Below are 22,688 nucleotides of genomic sequence, written 5' to 3'. Positions count from 1 at the left end.
CAACTGGGTGCGGCTTGAGTTTATAAGAGGTCTCAAAGCCCACCCACACAGTGACACACTTCCTCCAACAGGGCCATACCTACTCCAACAAAGCCACACCTCCCAATAGTGCTACTCCTTTTGAGATTATGGGGGCCAATATACATTCAAACTACCACATCTAGATAGATGGTAAATGTTCACTGATCAGAGAAGCAAAAATCTTAGACTCATGAAATTAGAAACCATGAATTTGAAATGTGTATTATGGTGATCACCTTTGCCTTTAAGAGAGACAGAGGCTGAGTTCAAGGCTAGGCCTCATCTACATAGTGAGTTCCCAGCCAGGCAGAACTACATAGTGAAACCCTGTCTCTAAATAAATAGCAAAGCCATAAATTAGTTGCGTCAGCAGTTCACAAATGCAAGATGCTTGTCTGTACTCGGTTGGTAAGGGAAGAAGGTTGAATTGTGTGCTTGATGTAGAATGAGGAATTACGGTAACCTTGAAAAACAGTCTCAGTTGAAATCACTGATGAGGGAAATATGTAAATGGATTGTTTTTAGTTCAGGCTGGGTAAAGAAGGAATGAGATCTGTAAGATGAGAGACTTGGGCCAAATGAGAGATTTATATATTGTTATTTTTAGTAAGGTTTAAGAAGAGGTGTTTGGGTTGGGGTTGGGCTGGATTTGCTAAAGATGCTAGGGATAGACATCACAGTGAATGGCTGAAGAGAAGCAAAGCTTCTTGAGAGGATTTGTGTGTTTGTGTACTGTGTATCTGGAGTGTACAAAAATATAAAATGTCTATGTAAATATATTACCTGAGCCAACACGAGGGAGTACTCTTTTTTTCTGTCCATCACTAGAACTGTGAACACTGCACAATTTGAATGGGTAAATCATAAGCTGTGGGCTTTAGGTACTTCTTTGTATAGGTGTGTTTGTTTTTTGGGTGGGTTTCTGTGCCTCCTCCATCCCCTCCCCCAACAGGGTTTCTGTGTGTATGTGTCCTTGGCTGTCCTGGAACTAGCACTGGAGACCAGGCTGGCCTCGAACTCGACAGAGTTCCACCTGCTTCTGCCTCCCGAGTTGTGATTAAAGGTGTGCACCACCACCACCAGGCTCTTATATATGTTTTTTTTTAAGTTTTTGTTTTGTTTGTTTGTTTTGGAGATAGGGTTTCTCTGTAGTTTTGGTGCCTGTCCTGAATCTTGCTTTATGGACTAGGCTGGCCTCGAACTCACAGAGATCCACCTGCCTCTGCCTCACAAGTGCTGGGATTATGAACTCATAGAGACTGATAGCATAGCATGCACAAAACCTGTACAGAATTTATGCCAGATAAAATTGTAGTATGGAGAAGTGGGATGTGGATACACAGTCCCACACCTAACCAAGAAATGTTTACAGATACCTGCTAGGAAGGGGTTGAAAAAAGTCAGTTTTCTTCAGTGAATGACACTAAGTCTATCAGTCACACTCCAAGGCAGATTGCACCCTCAGAAGTAGCTGGACAACATAAAAAGGACTCCGTGGTTTTTTGTTTTAAGAGAGAATATGAAGTTGGGTGAGTGAGAGTAAGGTTCTGGAAGGAGTTGGGGGAGGGGAAATGTATATAATCAAGTATGAACATTTTTAAAAATAATAAAATAATTTTTGTTGCATTTAGTCTGTGTTTGTGTACATTCATGCCATGTCCTATGTGGGAAGAGGTCAGAGCACACCTTGAGGGAATTTGCTGTCTCTACCACATGGGTCCTAGAGATTGAATGCAGATAGTTTGGTTGCAAGGACTTTACCCACTTAGCCATCTTACCAGCCCACATTTTTATTGGTCATCCAGCCCTTTTTACTCTGAAACGTCTTTACCCTTTAAAAAAAATTACACTTATTTATATGTGTGTATGTACATGTATATGGGCACATGTGTGTCACTGTGTGTGCCTAGAGACCAGCAGACAGCCCTCTTCTTTTACCATGTGGGCCCTAGTGATTGAACTCAGTCCTCATGCTTGGTGACAGGAACCATCACTCACTGAGCCATCTCACCAGCTCTAGTGATTATGGTTAAGGCCAGGTGTAGTGGTGCACGCTTTTAATCCAGCACTTGGAAGGCAGAGGCAGGCAGGTATTTGTGAGTTCAAGGCCAGCCTAGTCTGCATAACGAATTCTAGGTCAGCTAGAGCTACATAGTGAAACCCTATTTGAAAACAAAAACAAACTACCTCACAAAACCAAAACTTAAATAATTTTATTTAATTAGTGTTTAAAATACTAGGTTTCTTCATCCATTTTCATACTTCCTTAGTTCTGATTGATGACTCCCTTCACAGCTTCCTGCCCCCCCATCTTTCATTCCCAGTAGTCCTCCTTTTACTTTGTGTCTGTGTATTCTACTACCCTCCTTGATCTTCTCCTATGCCGTTCCTTTTTATGTCTCTCATGGGCCCCTTTCTGGTTTCCTGACTTCTATAATACTTCACATAAATGCACATATATAAAAATTAAAAGCTAACATCAGCATATGAAAGAGAACATGTGGTGTTTGTCTTTTGAGCTAGAGTTACCTCATTTAATACAACTTTACAGTTCCATCCATTTCCTGCATTTTCATTTTCCTTGTTTGAATCAGATTCCATTGTGTATTTGTACCACATTTTAAAAAAATCTGTTCATCTCTTGAGGGACATTTAGGCTGATCCTGTTTCCTGGCTGTTTTGAATAGAGCAGCAATAAGTAGGCATGCACAAGTGTCTCTAGTGTGTTATGGAGTTCTTTGGGCATAGTGTGTGGTGACTTTTCATTTTTTTTTTTTTTTTTTTAGACAGTGATTTCCATGGTGACTACACCAGTTTACACTGTCATCAACAGTGACTAAGTGTCACCCTTTCCCAGTATCCATGCCATCACTTGTTTTCTTGACGATAGACATTCTGACTGCTATGAGGTAGAACTTTCCAAACGCTGGAGGCAGCTTCTTCTTTTGAGATTTCTAGGCAATTTTGTTTTTATGCCAATACCAACCTGTTTTTATTACTGTAGCTCTGTAGTAGAGCTTGAGGTCAGGGATGGTGATACCTCCAGAAGTTGCTTTATTGTAAAGGATTGTTTTAGCTATCCTAGGTTTGCCGTTTTTCCATATGAAGTTGAGTATTGTTATTTCAAGGTCTGTGAAGAATTGTGTTGGGATTTTGATGGGGATTTCATTGAATCTGTAGATTGCTTTTGGTAAGATTGACATTTTTATCATGTTGGTTCTACTTATCCATGAGCATGGGAGAGCTTTCCATTTTCTGATATCTTCTTCAATTTCTTTCTTCAGGTACTTAAAGTTCTTGTTATTCGGGTCTATTTCTGTGGTGAATGATGTTAGAAATTTAATTGGGAATCTCTAGATTGCTTTTGCTACTGAATGGATTAAGGAAGGAGGATGGAAGCTGCATATTTGGAGCTCAAGATGAAATCTTTAATAAGATACTTAGTTAATGTGTGAAAAGTGACTTGGAGACACAAAACCAGCATATTCCTTAAATATTCTCCAGTTGCTTATCTTTAATACACTTGAATTGCAATTCAGTTCTTGCTGTATTAGTAATTTTATACATAACAAATACTGTTTCTTAATTTTTCTTCAGTTATAAAGCATTAGCATTCTTAATTCAAAGGAGGAGATTAACATCTTGTGACAGAAAAGAGCATAAATATTTGTCACTGTGGTGATGATAATGCCGTCAAACTTGGGCTTCATGTTGTGTGCCCAGCATAGATGTGCTTGAAACCCCTGTGTGTGTGGGGGAACAACAGCGGTGCTAGAGAGATGGCTCAGAGGTTAAGAGTACTGACTGCTCTTACAGAGGTCCTGAGTTCAATTCCCAGCAACCACATGATGGCTCACAGCCATCTGTAATGAGATCTGGTGTCCTCTTCTGGCCTGCATGTATACCTGCAGGCAGAACACTGGATACATAATAAATGTCTTTAAAAAAAAAAAAAAAAGAAAAAGAAAAAAAGAAAATCCCTATGGTTCTATAACCCAAATTAACTATGCTGACATTTGGTGTTATATTTTCTTTTCTCTCTCTTTCTTTTTTGTATTTCAAGACAGTTTCTCTGAGTAGCCCTATCTGTCCTGGAACTCATTTTGTAGACTAGGCTGGCCTTGAACTCTTGTGTTTTATTTTATTACCCTGTTTTTCTCTATTCAAACTGATTTTAACATTAGTCAGAGAAATAGAGTTTAAGGTGTCTTGGGGTCACAAAAGAGAAACTTTAAAAATATGTTATTTTTAGTCAGGCATGGTGGAGTGTGCCTTTAATCCCACCACTCAGGAAGCAGAGGCAGGAGGATCTCCGAATTCCAGCACAGCCAGGGATGTTACAGAGGAAACCCTCCCTTGAAAAACAAAAATAAACAAATAAATGTACCAGTGCTTACATGTTGATTTTAATATAAGTTTAATTAAGAGTTCAGGGAAAATTCCCTTTTAATACTGTCTTGAAGATACCCATAATTTTCTATATAACTTTTAACATTGTATGACCTTATCTTGACATGCTACTTGCATTTTGTTATATTTATTACTTGAAATGATGTTTCTTTCATTTTTTTTTTTTTTTAACAAAAAGTAGTATATTTACCTCAAATATGTGGAGTATTTGTTTGCTTCTCCTAGACTCTGGTGAGAGTAATCTTCCAAAGTCAGGAAAAATAATTTGTCCTTGGTCTTCATGCTTTTAATAAATGATTTGGTACTTAGTTGAAATGATTTAAGATGATTGAGGAGTAGTACTTTGGGCTGTATGGAAAAACGAGTTGGTAAAGAATTAAGCTGCTGATGGGTGAGCTGGCTGAGTGGGTGAAGGTGCCTGCTGCCAAGCCTGACCGCTTGAGTGAGTTCAGTCTCTAGGACCTATTTGGTGGAAGGAGAGCCAACTCCCACAAGTTGTACTCTAGCCTCCACTTGAGCATGCATGCTTGTAAGAGGACTTTTAATAAAAACCGAGAGCCTGATACTGGGGTAAATGCTGAAAGATCAGAGAGACAAAGGAACCAGCCACTGCCACCACCTCTTACCTCACCAGCTCCTCAGCCTGGAAAGGCTTTCTCGCTGAAAGAAGTTCCTGTCTCCTCACTATTTAGATACCTTTCTCCACCTAGCCATCACTTCCTGGGATTAAAGGTGTGTGTGCTTCCCAGTACTGGGATTAAAGGTGTGTGCCACCACTGCCTGACTGTTTCTCTCCTAGACTAAATCAGTCTCATGTAGTCCAAGGGAGACTTTGAACTCAAAGAGGTCCAGACAGATTTCTGCCTCCCAAGTGTTAAGATTAAAGGTGTGTGCCACCACTGCCTGGCATCTAGGTTTAATCTAGTGGCTTGTTCTGTTCTCTGGTCTTCAGGCAGATTTTATTAATGTACATAATATATCACCACACATGTTGGCATGGTCTGTCTCTCTTTCTATCAAATGTACCAGGTGTGGTGGCACACACCTTGAATTCTGTCACTTGGAAGGCAAAGGCAGGTGAATCTTCATGAGTTTGAGACCAGCCTGGTCTATGTAGTAAGTTCCAGGCCTAGCTAGGGATACATAGTGAGACCCCGTCTCAAGAAACAAACAAAACCAAAAATGGACTGGAGAAATGCCTCAGCAGTTGAAAGCAGGAAGATGAGGGTATTTTAAACTTTGAGCCTGGTTGTAAATCACAGCTTTTAAGCAGTGTTAATGTTTGAAAAGCCACCAAGTCCTATGAGTAGCTATTGTTTATATAGGCAACTCACAAGCCCTTGCTTTAATTTAAAAAGTACATTGTCTCTTGCTCTTTATCTTTCAATAACCCGACTTGGCTTCATACTGACTCATTCTGAAATTATTTTTAAGATCCTAGCCACACCCAAGGAGGTCCCCGTGGGGCTGCTCCTTAACGCTGCATCCTTCAGTGTGGGCTGTGTGCCTGCCCTATGGCAGCCTGCATTCTTGTGCTACTTAGATATTGGATACTAGCTTTTGTATGTGTGTCTACTCTTTTTTTTTTTCCCCCAATAGTTTTCCCCATGGCATTTCAGTTAGGGAAGTCTTCATGACCTTCTTCATGCTCACAAATTCTTTCCTTGGTTCTACTGATATCTCAACAGAGATATTCTTCATTTTTGATGTCTGGTGTGGAGTTCAGTGTCTCCTTGTAGTCCTTAGCACATTAACCAGCTGTTTTTAAACTCCCTGTCTGAATGACCAGCATCTGTCCCATCTTAGTTGGGTTGACACTTGTTTTGCTCTTCAGACTGTACTTTTTCTTGCCCTTTCTATGACTTCTTGTTGGAATCTAGGTAAAATTTCTGGGTGCTAGAAACCCAGGTAAGTAAGTCTTTAAGGTTTCATAGGAGCTGGATTAACAACACACACAAAAATTTATTCTTATGAAGTCTATTTTTTCTCTTGTTGCTCCTGCTTTAGATGTTAGATCTAAGAGAACATTGCTTAAGACAAAGCCCCAAAGACTGTTCAGTGCTTGAGAATTTTATACTTTCAGCTCCTCATTTATTTTCTACCTCATTTGAGTTCATTTTTCTCTGAGTGCACATGCAATTGTTCAAGCACTTTGGTTTGAGCTTATTCTTCCCTGTTGAACTAATGTCTTTTGTCAGTGATCAGTTTACCATAGTGCTGAGCATAGTGCACGCACCTACAGTTCAATACCTAGGAAGTAGTTGCAGGAGGAGTTCAGGGCCAGCTTCAGCCATATAAGGAGTCTGGGGCTAGCCTCATTACATGTGATCTTGTCTTAACAAAACCAAAGATAAGCAGAGAAAAAAAAGTCATCTTAACATAGATTAGATGCTAATTTCTAGATTCTGAATTCTATTGCAGTGATCTCTTAAGTCCAAATACAGGAGTATTTCTTCTTGACTGCTGTATTTTGAAACTGGGAAGTGTAAATTCTCCAGTTTTGTTCAAGATTGTCTTGGTTTCTTGGGAATACCATGTATTTCTGGATCAAAAAAGCAGGTTATGTTTTTGGTAAGGAATATTTGAATCTCAAGGTCAGTTTGCCATCTTCATGTTAAATAGTTTAATTTTTGATCATGTCAGTCATTTATTTAGGTTCTCCTTAATTTCCTTTATTGGTCTATTGTAGATTTTAGTGCTTAAATCCTATACCAGTTTAGTTAAACTTATCCTATATTCACCCTCTGCTTTGTAGTATTACTATTATGCCTTTATACATTTTAAGCCCACAGAATTTTGTTTTGTTCTGAGACAAGGTTTCTCTGTGTAGCTTTGGAGACTGTCCTGGAACTTGCTCTGTAGACCAGGCTGATGCCTCAAATGCAAAGAAATCCACCTGCATCTGCCTCCCAAGTGCTGGGATTAAAGACATGCCACTACCATCCAGCCAGAATTTTTTTTTAAAATTGACCCTTTTTAAAAAAAATTGATTCTTGGGAATTTCACATCATACACCCCAATCCCACTTAATTTCCCAATCCCTCCATATCCATGTCTTTCACCCTTGTAGTGCCCTCCACAAGGAAAACTTAAAAAGAAATAATAAAAATAAGGTAAAAGTAAAAAATTAAAAATACAATTAATTTAAAAGCATCACTTTGCTCCCCTGTCTTTTTCGCCTGTCGCCTCTTCATTCGTCTTAGTGGCGTTGGGAGCTGCTGGGTATCATGCAGTAGACCTTCTGTCCAAACAGCTTTCCTTGCACATGTCAGAGTATAATGTGTTGGTCAGGGTCAAGGCCTCTGGCTTCTGGTACATCATCAAAACTGGACCCTCATTGAAATTCCTCCCAGGTATCCTGCAGTTGCCCTGAGTCATGGAGATCCTGTGGCTATGGTTCTGCAAGACTGGTCCCTCCCCAAGCTTCAGGGGGACATAGATGGGGTAGATGCTGGGGAGTGCCAACCCAAAGCCCTGCATGTGTGTGCCTGGGTGGTACCTGAGTTGGTCTGAGGGACTACCCCTTCAGACAGGAGCAGAGTCAGCTTTCTCATGTCGGTGGTGGTAGTGGTGGTGGTGGGGGGGTGGAGTGGGGGAGCAGATAGCCTAGGGTTGACAAGGGGCTGGGGCAGCTCTGCACTATCTTCACACCTGAACACATTGTTTACATGGGCCTCTGTGGAACATGGGCAACAGACATCAACACAGACCCCATCTGTGGCAGGACCACAGACCTAGACATGACCGTCAGCAGTAGCCAGGGCCCAGATGTCATCAGAGCCCCTGGGTAGCAGCAGAGACCTCTCAGATCAGCATGGGCCTAGCATCAGCATGGTCTCTGGACTCCACCATGGCTCCAGGTCGGAGCCCAGACACTGGGCTGTCACATGGCCTTTGATGACAACAGGATCCACAGACCTCAACACAGACCCCAGCTGTGACAGAACCAAGACCCAGACATGGCCGTCAACAATGGCTGTCAGCCGTCAGTATGGGCCCATGTGGCAAGTCAGGCCACCCTGATCTATATGGCCCTGACAGCAGTATGACCCTCGGGCCAACATGGCCTCAGGTGTTGGCCCAGACCCTGGGCATCTGTATTGCCTTTGGTGGTAACTGCAGTTGTAGACATAGACACAGACCCTGACTATGGTAGGGCCATGGACCCAGACATGATCTTTAGCAGCACCTCAGACTTGGACAACACCATGGCCAGGAGTAACTGTGCAGGCCACTCAGGTCAGCATGTTCTGGAAGCAGCATGTCCCTTAGACCCCCAACATGGTCACAGATAGCAGCCCAGAAGCCAATCATCCTATGGCCTTTGGTGGCACCACGGGCCATGGACATCAACACAGACCCTGGCTTGGCATAGTCCTTGGCAGCATGCCAGGCCTGGGTTGGCAGAGCAGGGCACTCAGATCTGTACACCCCCAGCAGCAACATGACCCTCAGATACCAATATGGCCTAAGGTGTCAGCCCAGACCCCAGGCATCTATATGGCCTTTGGTCGTAATAGGAGCCACAGACCTGGACATGGCTTTGGCATCAGCTTGGACCCGATCGACACCTGTGAGCCATGGGTAAACCCATAGAATTTTGTAGATACTTCTCTGTGTTTAAATCAGATAGAAGACAAAGTTATAAATAATGCATTTACATAATTTTCTATATATTTCTTTTAAGATATTTTTTATATTGGGGGGGGCACAGGTACCATAGCACCTGTGTGGAGCCAGAGGCCAGCACATGGGAATTGGTTCTTTCTTTCACCTTGTGAGTTCCAGAGATTAAGCTCAAGTGTTGGCCTTGGTGGCCAAGCACCTTTCCCTCCTGAGCTACCTTGCCCACCCCTGTTATTATTTCTTGTGGGGTAGAATGTTAACAACAAATTCTCTCAATTTTTGTTTGAAAACTTAATTTTTCTCTCTCTCTCTCTCTCTCTCTCTCTCTCTCTTTTTTTTTTTTTTTTTTTTTTGTTTGTTTATTCGGAGCTGAGGACCGAACCCAGGGCCTTGCATTTGCTGGGCAAGCACTCTACCACTGAGCTAAATCCCAACCCCAATTTCTCCTTTTTAAAAGTATAGTTTAGCTGAATATAGAATTATTGGTTTGCATTCTTTTTCCTTTGACAGTTTGAGTACATTCTCCCACTGGAACCTGGCGTCCATAGTTTGGTTAGTCTACTGTTACTCTCACTAGGTTAAATTACACTAATTGGTTACAACAATAGTAACAGAGTTGTGTGGAAGTGACAACATGAAGACACGAGACATGATGAGACTAGCAAAAAATAAAGTGTGAGGAGGTAAATAGGCTTTTAAAAATTATATCTTACATTACCAGAATGTGATAAAAGCACATTTGCTGTGGATATCGCTCTGTGTAAATAAAGTTCTGATTGGCCAGTGGCCAGGCAGGAAGTATAGGCGGGACAAGAGAGAAGAGAATTCTGGGAAGTAGAAGGCTGGGGAGAGACACCGCCATGAAAAGCAACATGTAAAGACACTGGTAAGCCACAAGCCATGTGGCAAAGTATAGACTAACAGAAATGGGTTAATTTAAGATAAAAGAAGCAGATAGCAAGAAGCCTGCCACGGCCATATAGTTTCTAAACAATGTAAGTTTCTGTGTGCTTTCTTGGTTGGGTCTGAGTGACTGTGGGCCTGGCGGGTAAGAGAGAGTTGTCCTGACTGGGCCAGGCAGGAAAACTCTAACTACACACATTTGAGAATGTAATATATGAAAGATAGATTTATAAATTGATAAGATTTAAAATTTAGTAGTAGTCAAAATTTTTAAAAAAAACCTATAAATGGAAGGGGGAATAGATAGAACAGATGCCAAGATAATAGACATATATCTTTAAATCTGCTAGTTTCTGGTATACACTGTTGGGTGTAACTGTAACTTAGTTAAAAATACTTAGGAATTAATAATTTGAAATTTTCTGTCTTGAAACATTGGTCTGAAGAAATCTTTATGACTTAATGTTTATAAACATGTAGTACCACAGCAATACATTTCTTGCTCGTGTAGGTAAGCAGATGTTACTCTCGTTGAGTTTGAGCCTTTTCGACTGCACAACCCTTTGAACATTTATCGATTGTTCGGGTGTCTGTGTGCTATGAGCCAAACCCAGCTTGTGCTTGCAAACTTCCTTCTGCCAGATAACTTTCCATCCATCACTTGGCAGTAACTTTAGACTGTGGCCTTGTGTCTTAGTCAGGGTTTCTATTGCTGTGAAGAGACACCTTGACTATGGCAACTCTTATCAAGGAAAACATTAAATTGGGGATGGCTTACAGTTCAGAGGTATAGTCCATTATCATCTTGGTGGGCCATGGCAGCATACAGGAAGTCATGGTTCTGGAGAAGGAACACAGTTCTACATCTGGATAGGCAAGCAGCAGGGAGAGAGAGACACAACGGGCCTAGCCTGAGCATTTGAAACCTCAAAGTCCAGTGACACACTTTCCCCAACAAGGCCACACCTCCTAATAGTGTACCACTCCCTGTGACACTTGCTTCTCACTTAAACATCAGGCTGTTTTCAAGATAAAGTCTAATTTATTGTATTTTATAATTTTAACACATGGAAAATCATGTTATTTTTTAATGTATAACAAAGGTTTTGCATGCGATATCCCTTTTTTTTCTGTAAGCCCTTTTAAAAATGTTTGTGTGTGTGTGTGTGTGTGTGTGTGTGTGTGTGTGTGTGTGTTTTGCCTATGTTTGTGTTTATGTACCATGCGCATGCAGTATTTTCAGAAGCCAGATGTGTTGGATCCCTTGGAAATGGAGTTACAGATAGTTGTAAACTGCAGGTGCTGGGCATTGAACCCAGGTCCTCTGGAAGAGCACTGGGGTTTCTCTTCAGTCCCAGCCCTTTAGTTTTTATTGTGCAATTTCCTATAGTGTGATTAAGAACACTTATCAAAGTATAGAAGTGATGGTAATTGCTTTATTTCACATCCCATTTCCTGGTCCATCCTTTGATTCATCTTCTTTTTTGATGGTTTTCAAAATAAGTAATAACTGATAATAACTGTCACAAGCATATCCGCTGCAGTGGTTGGCTTTGTCAGCATGACACATGTGACGTGGCCAAATAGTAGGCATATGTCTGTGTTTCTCCTGGTGGAATTTCAGGTAATAAGGTGGGTACAGCACAGTTCCTTTTATATGGTTTTGTCTGTCATAAACAATAACTGTTTGGGTTCTGCTTGGGTGTCTCACTGCAGTTGTAATTTGCATTTTCTTAATGACTAATAGTGCAAAATAGTGTTCATACCTATGGATATTTGCAGTGAGAACAATTAGTGATTTTCCCCCCTACCTTATGGCTTTCTTTGTATTTAACTTATTTAAAAGTTTACTTTCTTTGAATCTATATTTTTTCTTTTGTCTTTCCAAGTTTGGGAGATTGTTGTGAACTATTTTTTCTGCTGCATTCTTTTCTCCTTGGTGCTCTGCGTTCCGTGTGTGTTAGATGTGTTGATACTACTCCAGGGACATCTGCCCACTCATTTTCAGATCTGTGGTCAGTTTTACTTAAATTGCCATCTTTAATCTGCTATTAAGCATATCAGGAAATATTCAAGTTATTTTTGGCTCTAGGATTTCCAGGATTTAGTTTATTTTAGTCTGTTCAGGCTGTTATAATAAACTACCTCACACTTGGTAATTTATTTTGTAAACAGCATATATTTATTACTTAAAATTATGGATACCGAGGAGACAGAGACCAGGGCATTAGAAGGTTTGGTCTCTGGGGAGAGTTCTTTACTTTATAGATAGTGCTGTGTGTCCTCATTTGGTCAGGGTGACTCTGTCCCTGGGGCATGGGTTTTACAGGCCCTAATCCCATTCCTAAAGGAAGAGCTTTTATGATCTAATCAACTCCCCAAAGGCCAACCTCACTCATAACACCCCACTGGGAAGTACCTTTCAAATAGGAGAAAACAGAAACACTCAGGCGCTCCCAGTTCCTGTTCATTTTTTTTTTCCTTCCTGAGACTTCCTGTCTGTGTGTGCTGATTCTCAACATCTGGGTGGTTGTCTCTTGAAAGTGGATCAGGTCATATTTTCAAGTCATTGTTAGTTATAGCTGGGGAACTGTGAATTATAGATTTTAAAATCTCAATAACATTTAGTCTCTGACCATTTTAGGGATGTGTTTTGTTCTTTTTTGTGCTGGTGGTTGCTTTGGCCAATGAATTCATCTGTTTCTGCTGGTGTACATCCTTAAAACATTCTTTGGTAAGATTCTATGGGTAGTAAATGACTAATTTTTAAATACCTTGATATTCCTCCTCCTCATTCTTACTGCCTTCCCTGGGCGTTAAGTTCGAGGCTGGCAGTTATTACCGTCAGTACTTTGACCTGGCTCCACCATTAGCTTTTGTCATTGGTTGTTGAGAATGGATGGATGGCCAGGGACAAATGTCACTTGTTGGCTGGTGCCTCTCCTCCCTGGTAGCTTTTTACATTGTGTCTTTCATTGATTTTTGCAATGTATCCTAAATGTAAAATTAATGTTTAACTTTATCTATCTATCTATCTATCTATCTATCTATCTATCTATCCATTTATTTATTATGTATCCAGTGTTTTACCTGCATGTATACCTGCAGGCCAGAAGAGGGCACCAGATTTCCTTGTGGTTGTGAGCCACCATGTGGTTGCTGAGAATTAAACTCAGGAAGAGCAGCCGGTGCTCTTAACCTCTGAGCCATCTCTCCAGCCCATTAGCCTTCTTAAATGGTATACATTTTCAGTTCAACAATACACTTTTTAACTCTGGAAAATTACTAAATAAATGATCTCAACAGAGAGTGATGGTCCACTGTTAGCTTCTCTCTCTCTCTCTCTCTCTCTCTCTCTCTCTCTTAAAGTGATTGTGATTCTCCTTTTATATGAAAATATGTATTTGCTAACAAAATAAGGTGCTGCCAGGTTCATGAGGTGGGTCAGTGAGTAAAAAGCACATGTGCATGGTTGGCAACTTGAGTTAGATCTCCTGAACCTACTTCAGTGGGAGGAGGGGACCAGTTGTGTGAAGTTTTCCTCTGACCTATACGCGCACACCCTCTCACCCCACACTAATGGTCAATAAGTAAACGCTGCTATTCATTGAGTTGCACCACCCAGAATTCATGGTGCTGTTAATTTTGTTTTATATTTTAGAATTTTGCAACCCCATTTTGATTAGGAAGTTTAAATATTCATCTTTTTTCATCTATTTTCTGTGTGGATTAGCATTCTGATTTTTAATTTTTATTTGATTACAGTTTATACGTGTTCCAACCCCAGTCTAAAGCAGTGGTTCTCAAGTTATACTTATATACAGTTATACTTTAAAACAGTTCCTCATGTCATGGTGGCCCCCCAACCATAAAATTATTTTGTTGCTACTTCATAACTGTAATATGTTACTGTTATGAATCATAATGTAAATATCTGACATATAGCCCCTGTGAAAGGGTCATTCAACCCCCAAATGGGCCACGACCCCCAGATTGAGAGCCACTGATCTAGAGTTCCTTTTGGAGTTTCTAGGTCTGCCGTGGGATAATTGGAGGAGCAGTCCTGATTTAGTGACTGATCTAATAATAACTGGTCTAGATCCTTGTCCAGAATTTCCCTCATTCTCTCTTGCCTTCTACCCAGACCATGGTATCTAATAAGCTCAGTTAATAGGTGGTATCCTGTTTTCATAACTTCATTCTACTATGAGAGAGGCGTGGTCCAATCTCTGTCATTAGGCAATAGGCTTGGCAGATGGCACTTGTGGTGACTGACTAGTTGGGAACTAGAGGTACTTGGGAAGAAGGAACCTTAACTGAGAGATTGCCTCCATCAGTTGGCTCCTAGGCAATTATTATTAACTGATTAATACTGATGTGAAAGGGACTAACTAGCCCACTCCTGCTGGGGATGATACCATTCCTGAGCAGGTGGGCCTGGGGTGTATAAGAAAGCAGATTGAGCAGGCTCTGGGAGAGCCAGGTCAGCATTTATTTCTCCATGGCTTCTGGCTTTAGCTCCTGCCCCAGCTTTCCTTTGTGATGGAGTATCCTCTGAAGTTTAATATGAAAGAAACCCTTTCTGCCTCAAGTCAGTTTAGGTCATAGTGTTTGTTGAGAGCAAATCAGGATGTCCCTGTTGTTCTATAAGAAACCTGTAGGCACCTGTGAGGGAGTACACACAGTCACAATCTATGTTCTCCTGTGGGCATGGGCTGGGACTGCTATCGAAAAACAGCACGGGGTGTGTGGGCTTTCTTAGCAATCTACAGACAGCCTCCAGTTGTTCCTTTCTGTCTTGTCACCCCTGCCTCACTCACAGCAGGCTCTTACTAGTAATATTCCTGGGAACTTTGATTAACTAAAAGTTATTAGCAGGGAATGGGCTTCTATTTACCTAAGCTTTGTCTTTTCTTGGAATTATATATTTGTATATGTAAACTGAAAATCATTTTCTTCTGGATTAAGAAGTTGGATTGGAATGTACCTTGAAATGTACTATGTGTACATGAGAACAGTGGGTTGAACGACCTTTGGGGGGTTGAACGGTTCCGTTACAGGGAAGGCCACTGGAGAACACAGATATTTACATTATGAATCATGAAGAAGTATGAGGTAGCAGTTATGAGGTAGCAACAGAAATAATTTTATGGTTGGGGGTCACCACAACATGAGGAAGTGTATTAAAGGGTCACAGCATTAGGAAGGTTGAGAATTGCTGTTTTAGAAAAATATTTATATGGTGTCAAGTTATCTAGATAAGTTGTGCCTAGAGATTTGCTACATTGTTTTTGAGCTTTGCCACAAAACTTTTTTTATTTTTTTTTATTGGTTTTTCCAGACAGGGTTTCCTCTGTGTAGCTTTGCGCCTTTCCTGGGACTTGCTTTGTAAACCAGGATGGCCTCGAACTTAGAGAGATCCACCTGCCTCTGCCTCCCGAGTGCTGGGATTAGAGGCGTGTGCCACCACCGCCTGGCAAAACTTTTTTTAATATTGTGTAGTTTTTGTGATTAATACATTGCTCCTGTTTTCAACTGACTATTGCTGGAAGTCAATTAAAATTGATTTCTTTAATATCCAGTTACTCTTCTAAAATACCTAGCTAATTTTAAATGCTTTGAATAGTTTCTGTGGTTTTGTATGTATATAATTATACCAATTACAAGTGAATACATTATCTTTTAATGTTTTCCTGGTTATTTTTTGTTTTATATTAGGCTTTCTAAGATCTCCAAAGCAATGTTTATGGTTACAAGCAGCTCATTGTTCCTGTTTGTAATGGAAATTACTTCCCTGTGGTTCTCGGTTATTGTTTTGTGTGGGGGTTGTATTGGAGTTGAGGAAAACAGTATTATATTTAATTTCCTTTTATTACTTTACTGGATGTTTTGTGAGAAAGGGTGGCTGAACATTATCAAATGACATTTTAAGTCATGATACAGTTGTAGTCAACTTGGACTTTTAACAAATTGGATTCCGTTTGCTGTTTTAGTTTTTGCACTTAGAGGTGTATTGTATTTACTTGTTTTAAACCTTCCCAGCTTCTGTTGGTGTTTATAAACTTTTGAAAATTGTGTGTTGTCCTAGAAAGTCTTTATTGTCAGCTTGATAAAGCCTAGAGTCATCTAGAATTAACTAAATCTGCTGTGGATATCGCTTTGTATAAATAAAATGCTGATTGGCCAGTAGCCAGGCAGGAAGTATAGGCGGGACAAGAGAGAAGAGAATTGTGGGAGGTGGAAGGCTGGGTCAGAGAGAGCTGCCAGCCACCGCCATGACAAGCGAGATGTAAGGTACAGGTAAGCCACGAGGCACGTGGCAAGTTATAGATTAATAGAAATGGGTTAAGATAGAAGAAGTAGATAACAAGAAGCCTGCCATGGCCATACAGTTTATAAGTAATATAAGTGTCTGAGTGATTATTTTATACGTGGGTTGTGGGACTGTGTGTGGGGGGGCTTGGTGGCGCCTGGAGAGAAGCTCTCAAGCTACATAAATCAGATTGACCTGTGATTAGGTCTGTGGGAGTGTCTTGATTACAGCAAGCTTTCAAATACTAGAGTAGAAAATGGCTTAGTTGAGAGGAAGGAGGTCAGTGGGGTGGAGCAAGACAAGAAAGAGTAAGGCCAGTCCCTCAAATAATTAAACGGTATGAATGTGTTCTAATGAAACTCACATTTAATTAACATATACTACTAAAGTCTTTTCATCTCTCTAAAACAGCCATTTAGGATTATAGTTCCTCAAAACAAATACAGGGGTTGGGGATTTAGCTCAGTGGTAGAGCGCTTGCCTAGCAAGCACAAGACCCTGGGTTCAGTCCTCAGCTCCAAAAACAAAACAAAACAAAATACCCCACAAATATAGAGGAACTTATGAGGGAAATAGTAAATAACACAAAATAATGTTTCCAAAAGGAGTGAAACTTCAGAATCCCCCAAAATGAGATATGAATTCTCTTTTGGATAAGATGTCAAATTCATGCAAAATATTTGAAATTGTTAATAAGATTATACTACAAATATACACTTTGGTGTTTTTTGGTTTTTTAGCATTGATTTGTTTTTTGTTTTGCTTTTGTTTGTTTTAATAATTTAACTTTATTTTATGTGCATTGGTGTGAAGGTGTGTTAGATCCCTACGAACTGGAGTTACAGACAGTTATGAGCTGCCATGTGGATACTAGGAAGTGAACCTGGGTCCTCTGAAGAGGAGCTAGTGCTCTTAACTGCTGAGCTATCTCTCCAGCCCCCACCTTGGGGTTTCTGTATGACAATTTTCTAAAACTGAGCAAACTGATAAAATCTAAACAAGGGACTTGAGGCTGCTAATTAATAAAATGTAGAACAAAATAATCTCCACAAAATAAATGCATAATAGAAGTTAACTGTTACAGATACGTGTTCTAATTTGTTGTCTGATAAAATACTCTGACCAAAAGCAACTTAAGGAGAGAAGAGTTTATTTGGTTTACACTTCCAGACCACAGGATCATTGAGAGAAGTAGTCATGAAGGAACACTGCTTGCTGGCTCAGTATTTCAAGTTCATGTTTAGCTAGCTTTCTTATATAGCCCAGACCTCCTGCCTAGAGACAATATTGTTCACACCTATCATCAGTTATCAGTGCAGCAGTTATCATGCTGTATCACTGAAGAAAATGTTTCCCAGGCTGTTGAGATAACGCGGTGGGGAAAATTCAGACGCTACAAGCATGAAGGCCTGCTTGAGATCCCCACCTAGATATGGTGGCTTTTGTCTGTCACTCCTTGTGGTAGGGTTCTGGTAAAGGTGGATCCTGGGTTCGCTGTCCAACCTCTCTAGTTAAAATGGCATCCTCTAAGTTCAGTGAGAGACCCTGTCTGGAAAAACGGAGATGAAGGGCAGCATCACTTGCCTTCAGTAACTATTTTGACTGAAAATAGACTCTCAAGAGTAGTTTGATTTGCATTTCCCTCATGACTAAGAACTTTGAACACTTTGTAAATATTTATTGGCGTTTTGTATTTCTTTTGAGAACTGTGTTCAATTACATAGCACATTTTTTTGGTTGTTTGACTTACTGTTATTTTAGTCTTTATATCTTCCAGTTATTAATCTGTGGGATTATAGCTGGCCATGATTCATGATGTAGACTGCTCAATTAACTGTTTTCTTTGCTGTGTGGAGACTTTTTTAAGTTTTATGAGGTCCATTTGTCTTTGCTGGCATTAGTTTCCAGGTGACTGGAGTCCTATTCGGAAAGTCCAGTGTCTTGAAGTACTTTATCTACTTTTTCCTTATGCAGTTGCAGTTTCAGGTCTTGTAAGGTCTTTGATATAGTTGGAGTTGATTTTGTGCATAGTGAGAATAAGCATTTAGTTTCACTCCTCTTCATGTGGACATCCAGGTCACTAAGGCCATTTGTTGAAAAGGCTGTCTTTTCTGCTTTGGGTATTTTTGGCGTCTTTGTAAAAACACAAAAGAACAAACAGGTGGCTGTAGCTGCATGACTTTGTAGCTGGACCTCCCATCCATGGCAGTGATGTCTGTGTCTGTTGTTGTTGTTGCTGACTTACTGTACCATGCCGCTGCTTTCCTACGGCTCTGTCTGCAAGTTAAAAGTAGCTGCAGTGATAGCAGCAGCATTGCTTTCACTCAGGATTGTTTGAATGTCTGTCTGAGTGACTTTACACTTTGCTAGGACAGAGTGAATACCTGGCAAAAGCAGCTTCAGGAAGGATTGGTGTTGGTTCTGAGTTCAAGGTTATAGCCCTCTCCTGGTGAAGTCATGGCAGGGGGAACTGGAGGTTGATGAAATGGCTCAAGTCTGAATACCTGAGTTCATTATGAGAGAGCCAACTCCTACGTGGTGTCTTTTAACATCTACCTGCACACACAGAGATGCAGAAATATAAAAGAGCAGAGCTCTTTTCTTTGGTTAGTCTTTTTATCAAGGGTGTGTGTGTGTGTGTGTGTGTGTGTGTGTGTGTGTGTGTGTGTGTGTTCACCGTGGCTGTGACTGGAATTCTTTCCTGATAGCTTTCTTGGTATATAGGAAGGCCATTTGGTTTTGTATGTTAATTTTGTATCTTGCCAACTTTCCAGAATAGTCAGTTCTAAGAGTTTTCTGGTGGAGGCTTTAGGGTCTCCCATATTTAGAATCATATACTCTGCAAGTCAGGATTTAGATTGACTTCTTCCTTATCTGTGTCCATTTTGTGTAATTTTTGTCTTACTCTCTAGCTAAAACTCCCAGTACCTTATTAAGAGTGAGTTGAAGCCAGGTGGTAGTTGTGCATACCTTTAATCCCAGCACTCGGGAGGCAGAGGCAGGCAAATCTCTGTGAGTTCCAGGCCAGCCTGGTCTCCAAAGTGAGTTCCAGGAAAGGTGCAAATTACACAGAGAAATCCTGTCTCGAACCCCCCCCCCCCAAAAAAAAAAAGAAACAAAAGTAATTTGGTAGTGTTCTACTATCCCTTTTTATTTTATGGAAACATTTGGGATACTTTGGTGTTTTGTTTCTGAAGTTCCTACAGGATCCAGTAGTCAGTTTATTTGGACTTGGACTTTGATTAGTTAGGAGATTTTTTTTAAAAAACTAAGAAATTATGACATTTATTTATAGGGGTGGTGTGTAATGGTCAGAAAAGTTTGTGGGGAGTTAGCTCCTTGTTCCTTTGTGTGAGTCCCAGCAGTTTTACCTGGTGAGACGTCTCACTGTTTTTAAATTGCTGTTTGTCACACTACTTCTTATAGATCTGCTTGAAATATTCAGCTCCTTTTGATTTAATTTTGATAGGTCATACATGTGTAGAAGAAATTATTCCATTTCTTTTAGATTTTCTAATTTAGTGGACTATATATGTTTTTGAGGTTTGTCTTTGTAATTTTTTGAACTATATTGGTATATGTTTTAAAGGCTTCCTTTTCATCTCTAATTTTTAAAATTGGGCCCTCTTTTTTTTTTTTTTTGTTAGTTTGGCCAAGGGTTAGCAGATCTTAATCTTTTCAAAGAAGTAACTTGGTGTCATTAATAATGTATTATCATTAGTTTCTAATTCATTAATTTCAGCCCTGATCTTATTTCTTCCCATCTACTGATGGTAGGTTTTCCCAAAGCCCTAAGGTTATATCATGAAGTTATTTGAAATCTTTCCGATTTCTTGTTGGCACTTAGAGTGTAGTATTGGTACTTGGTGTGTATCGAGGTCAGAGGACAACTTCTGAAAGGCAGAAGTTTCTCCTTCTGTTTCGTGGATCCTGAAGATTCAACTCAGGTTATCAAGCTTGGCCGTGGGTGTCATCTCACCTACTGAGCTATCTCCAGCCCTTACTACTATTTTTAATGTGTTTATGAGGGATTGCTGTAGTTTGCTGAGAATCTAGGTTTTATTGCTGGTTAATAATGCTCTTTGTTGCTATGGAATATATTGCAATAACATTTTCATTGCTACCTTAGGAGCTTCAGTTTTTGCTTGCTTCTGATTATGTTTTAGAGTGTTTAGTGATTAGTCCATACCTGACTGTAATAACCTGCATTTCCTTTCCTTTGTTCTCCAACAGCTACATGGGAATTGGTCTTTCTGCTCAAGGTGTGAACATGAATAGACTACCAGGTACACTTGCAAGTGAATTACAGTATTGTTAGAGTCTTAGGACTGACATTTCTGGCTAAAATTTCCAAGTAATTGAAATAGCTAAAAGGTACTGATTTAAAAAGAATTGATCACTTATGTTATGAATTCTAAGTGTAATGTGTATTTAAATTTCGTGTTCTCCTGCAGAATTTAATATAGCATAGTACCTATGCTTTGTTTTTCTGTTAATGTTTTGTCCTTTTTAACTTTACAGAATTGCATCTGCCACTTGGAACATTTTAATGTGACTGGTTCTATTGTCACCAGTCACATCCCAACCTTTAACCCATATTAGTTGTATGACCTTGTGAGAGTTAGACAGATGACAGAAGTGAGCTCAGCAGTCTGTGGGCGATGTGGAACGTTGTGTGAGAACTGGTTAGCAGAAGGAATTAATTCTGTCTCCTGATGTTCAAAGTCAGTAGTAGAGGAAATCTTTTTTATGTAAAATGCAAACTGACCTATGCAGAACTACAGGAAATACATTGAGACAGGAACATACCCAAGCCAGTACCACAGCCATCTAATTGTATTCTTGTGAAACTTGATGTGCTTTCATTGTGCATTTTTGCTAAAAGTTAAGAGGGTTTAAGTGAGGTCTTATAATAAATAAGAATGTGTGTAGTAGAGTATGTAAAGAGATCACAAATTGTGTGACTTTTATATATGGATCACAGCCTGGAGAAATTTGTGGTAAATGAAAATTATAGTCTATTTTACATTAAAGTATATGTGTGTTATTCATATTAAAGCAAAGTTCCTTTGCTATGTTAACTAAAGAAGTAATGTATGGAAAAACATCCCCTGCTGTGGCTGCTGTGTTTATGTTCATGTTCCTGGTAGGAATCCTTTCTTTTCAGCACTTCTTTTTAGTGTTGTGGGTGGTGAGTTTAATTTCCTTAATGTTTTAGACAACATTTTAATGCTGAAATCACTTTATAGTATAGTTGTTGAGAATGTAGATATACATTTTATTTGTATATTATCTGTTGTGCTGTTCTGGCTTATCTTACAACATCAGTGAATAAGTGACTGCTCAGGAGCTTTGTTCTTCATTGTAAATATACTGAACCTGTCTCCCTAGGTTGGGATAAACATTCATATGGTTACCATGGGGATGATGGACATTCGTTTTGTTCTTCTGGAACTGGACAACCGTATGGACCAACTTTTACAACTGGTGATGTCATTGGCTGTTGTGTTAATCTTATCAACAATACCTGCTTTTACACGAAGAATGGACATAGTTTAGGTACTGAGATGTATTGCATGCACAGTGGCCCAATGTTGTGATTAGTTTATTAATGCATGATGGTTATATTTATTATGTGATTCTGTTTAATAGATAGATGCCTTTTTATTTTGTTCATATGGATGTTAAGTGATAAAAATTCATATCCTGTGAAAGCTAACTTACCTTATTCATTCTAGTGATAGAAACTCCAGGTTTGGCTTGAAAAAAATCTTTGCTAGTTATCTTATTCTCTAGTACAATTTAAAAAAAGTTCAGTTCTAAGAATAGTGTGGACGAACAGTTAAAAGTAGTAAACAGCTCAGTACATCCAGTAAAAGAACAGGGTGGACATAGTTAAAGGTGAAATATGCTAATGGTGATCGCTGAAGGATGGTGTCTCAGACCATTTGTTGCACAGGACCGAATTAAGAATATAACAGAAACAAAAGACATGGGCTAAAGTATGTTAATGGAACAAAGAAACATTGTAAGAAGAATAGGAAATTAAAGGCTTTAACTGAATGTGGGTATACTCATTAGCATTGTGTGTAGTTGTTATTAGTAGTTTTTTTCCTTAAAAAAAAAAAAAAAAAAAGATGCAGGGCTGGAGAGATGACTCAGAGGTTAAGAGCAATGACTACTCTTCCAGAGGTCCTGAGTTCAATTCCCAGCCCCCACATGGTAGCTCACAACCATCTATAATGAGTTCTGGTGCCCCCTTCTGGCATGCAGATAGAACACTGTATACATAATAAACACTGTATATATAATAAATAAAAAAAATCTTTTTAAAAAAAAGATGTATTTTTATTTTTATGTGTACACATGGACATGTTTGTGTGAGTGAATGCCATGTATGTGTGGGTGCTGGAGG

General features: G+C 39.7%; 1 protein-coding gene across 1 annotated transcript in view; it reads left to right on the top strand.

Annotated features, from left to right (window-relative positions):
- The window catches only part of Ranbp9 (RAN binding protein 9), an 85,647-nt gene that overhangs the window by 24,958 nt on the left and 38,001 nt on the right, over positions 1-22,688 (top strand). Inside the window, exons 3-4 of the mRNA XM_036186960.1 lie at positions 20,507-20,559; positions 21,665-21,832. Coding sequence (XP_036042853.1) covers positions 20,507-20,559; positions 21,665-21,832 — 221 coding nt within the window. The remainder of the gene's footprint in view (positions 1-20,506; positions 20,560-21,664; positions 21,833-22,688) is intronic.

Source organism: Onychomys torridus, chromosome 5, assembly GCF_903995425.1.
Source record: "Onychomys torridus chromosome 5, mOncTor1.1, whole genome shotgun sequence".
Classification (NCBI taxonomy): Eukaryota; Metazoa; Chordata; class Mammalia; order Rodentia; family Cricetidae; genus Onychomys; species Onychomys torridus.
Note: the sequence above shows the minus strand (reverse complement) of the source record. Positions and strands in the feature narration are given on the sequence as shown.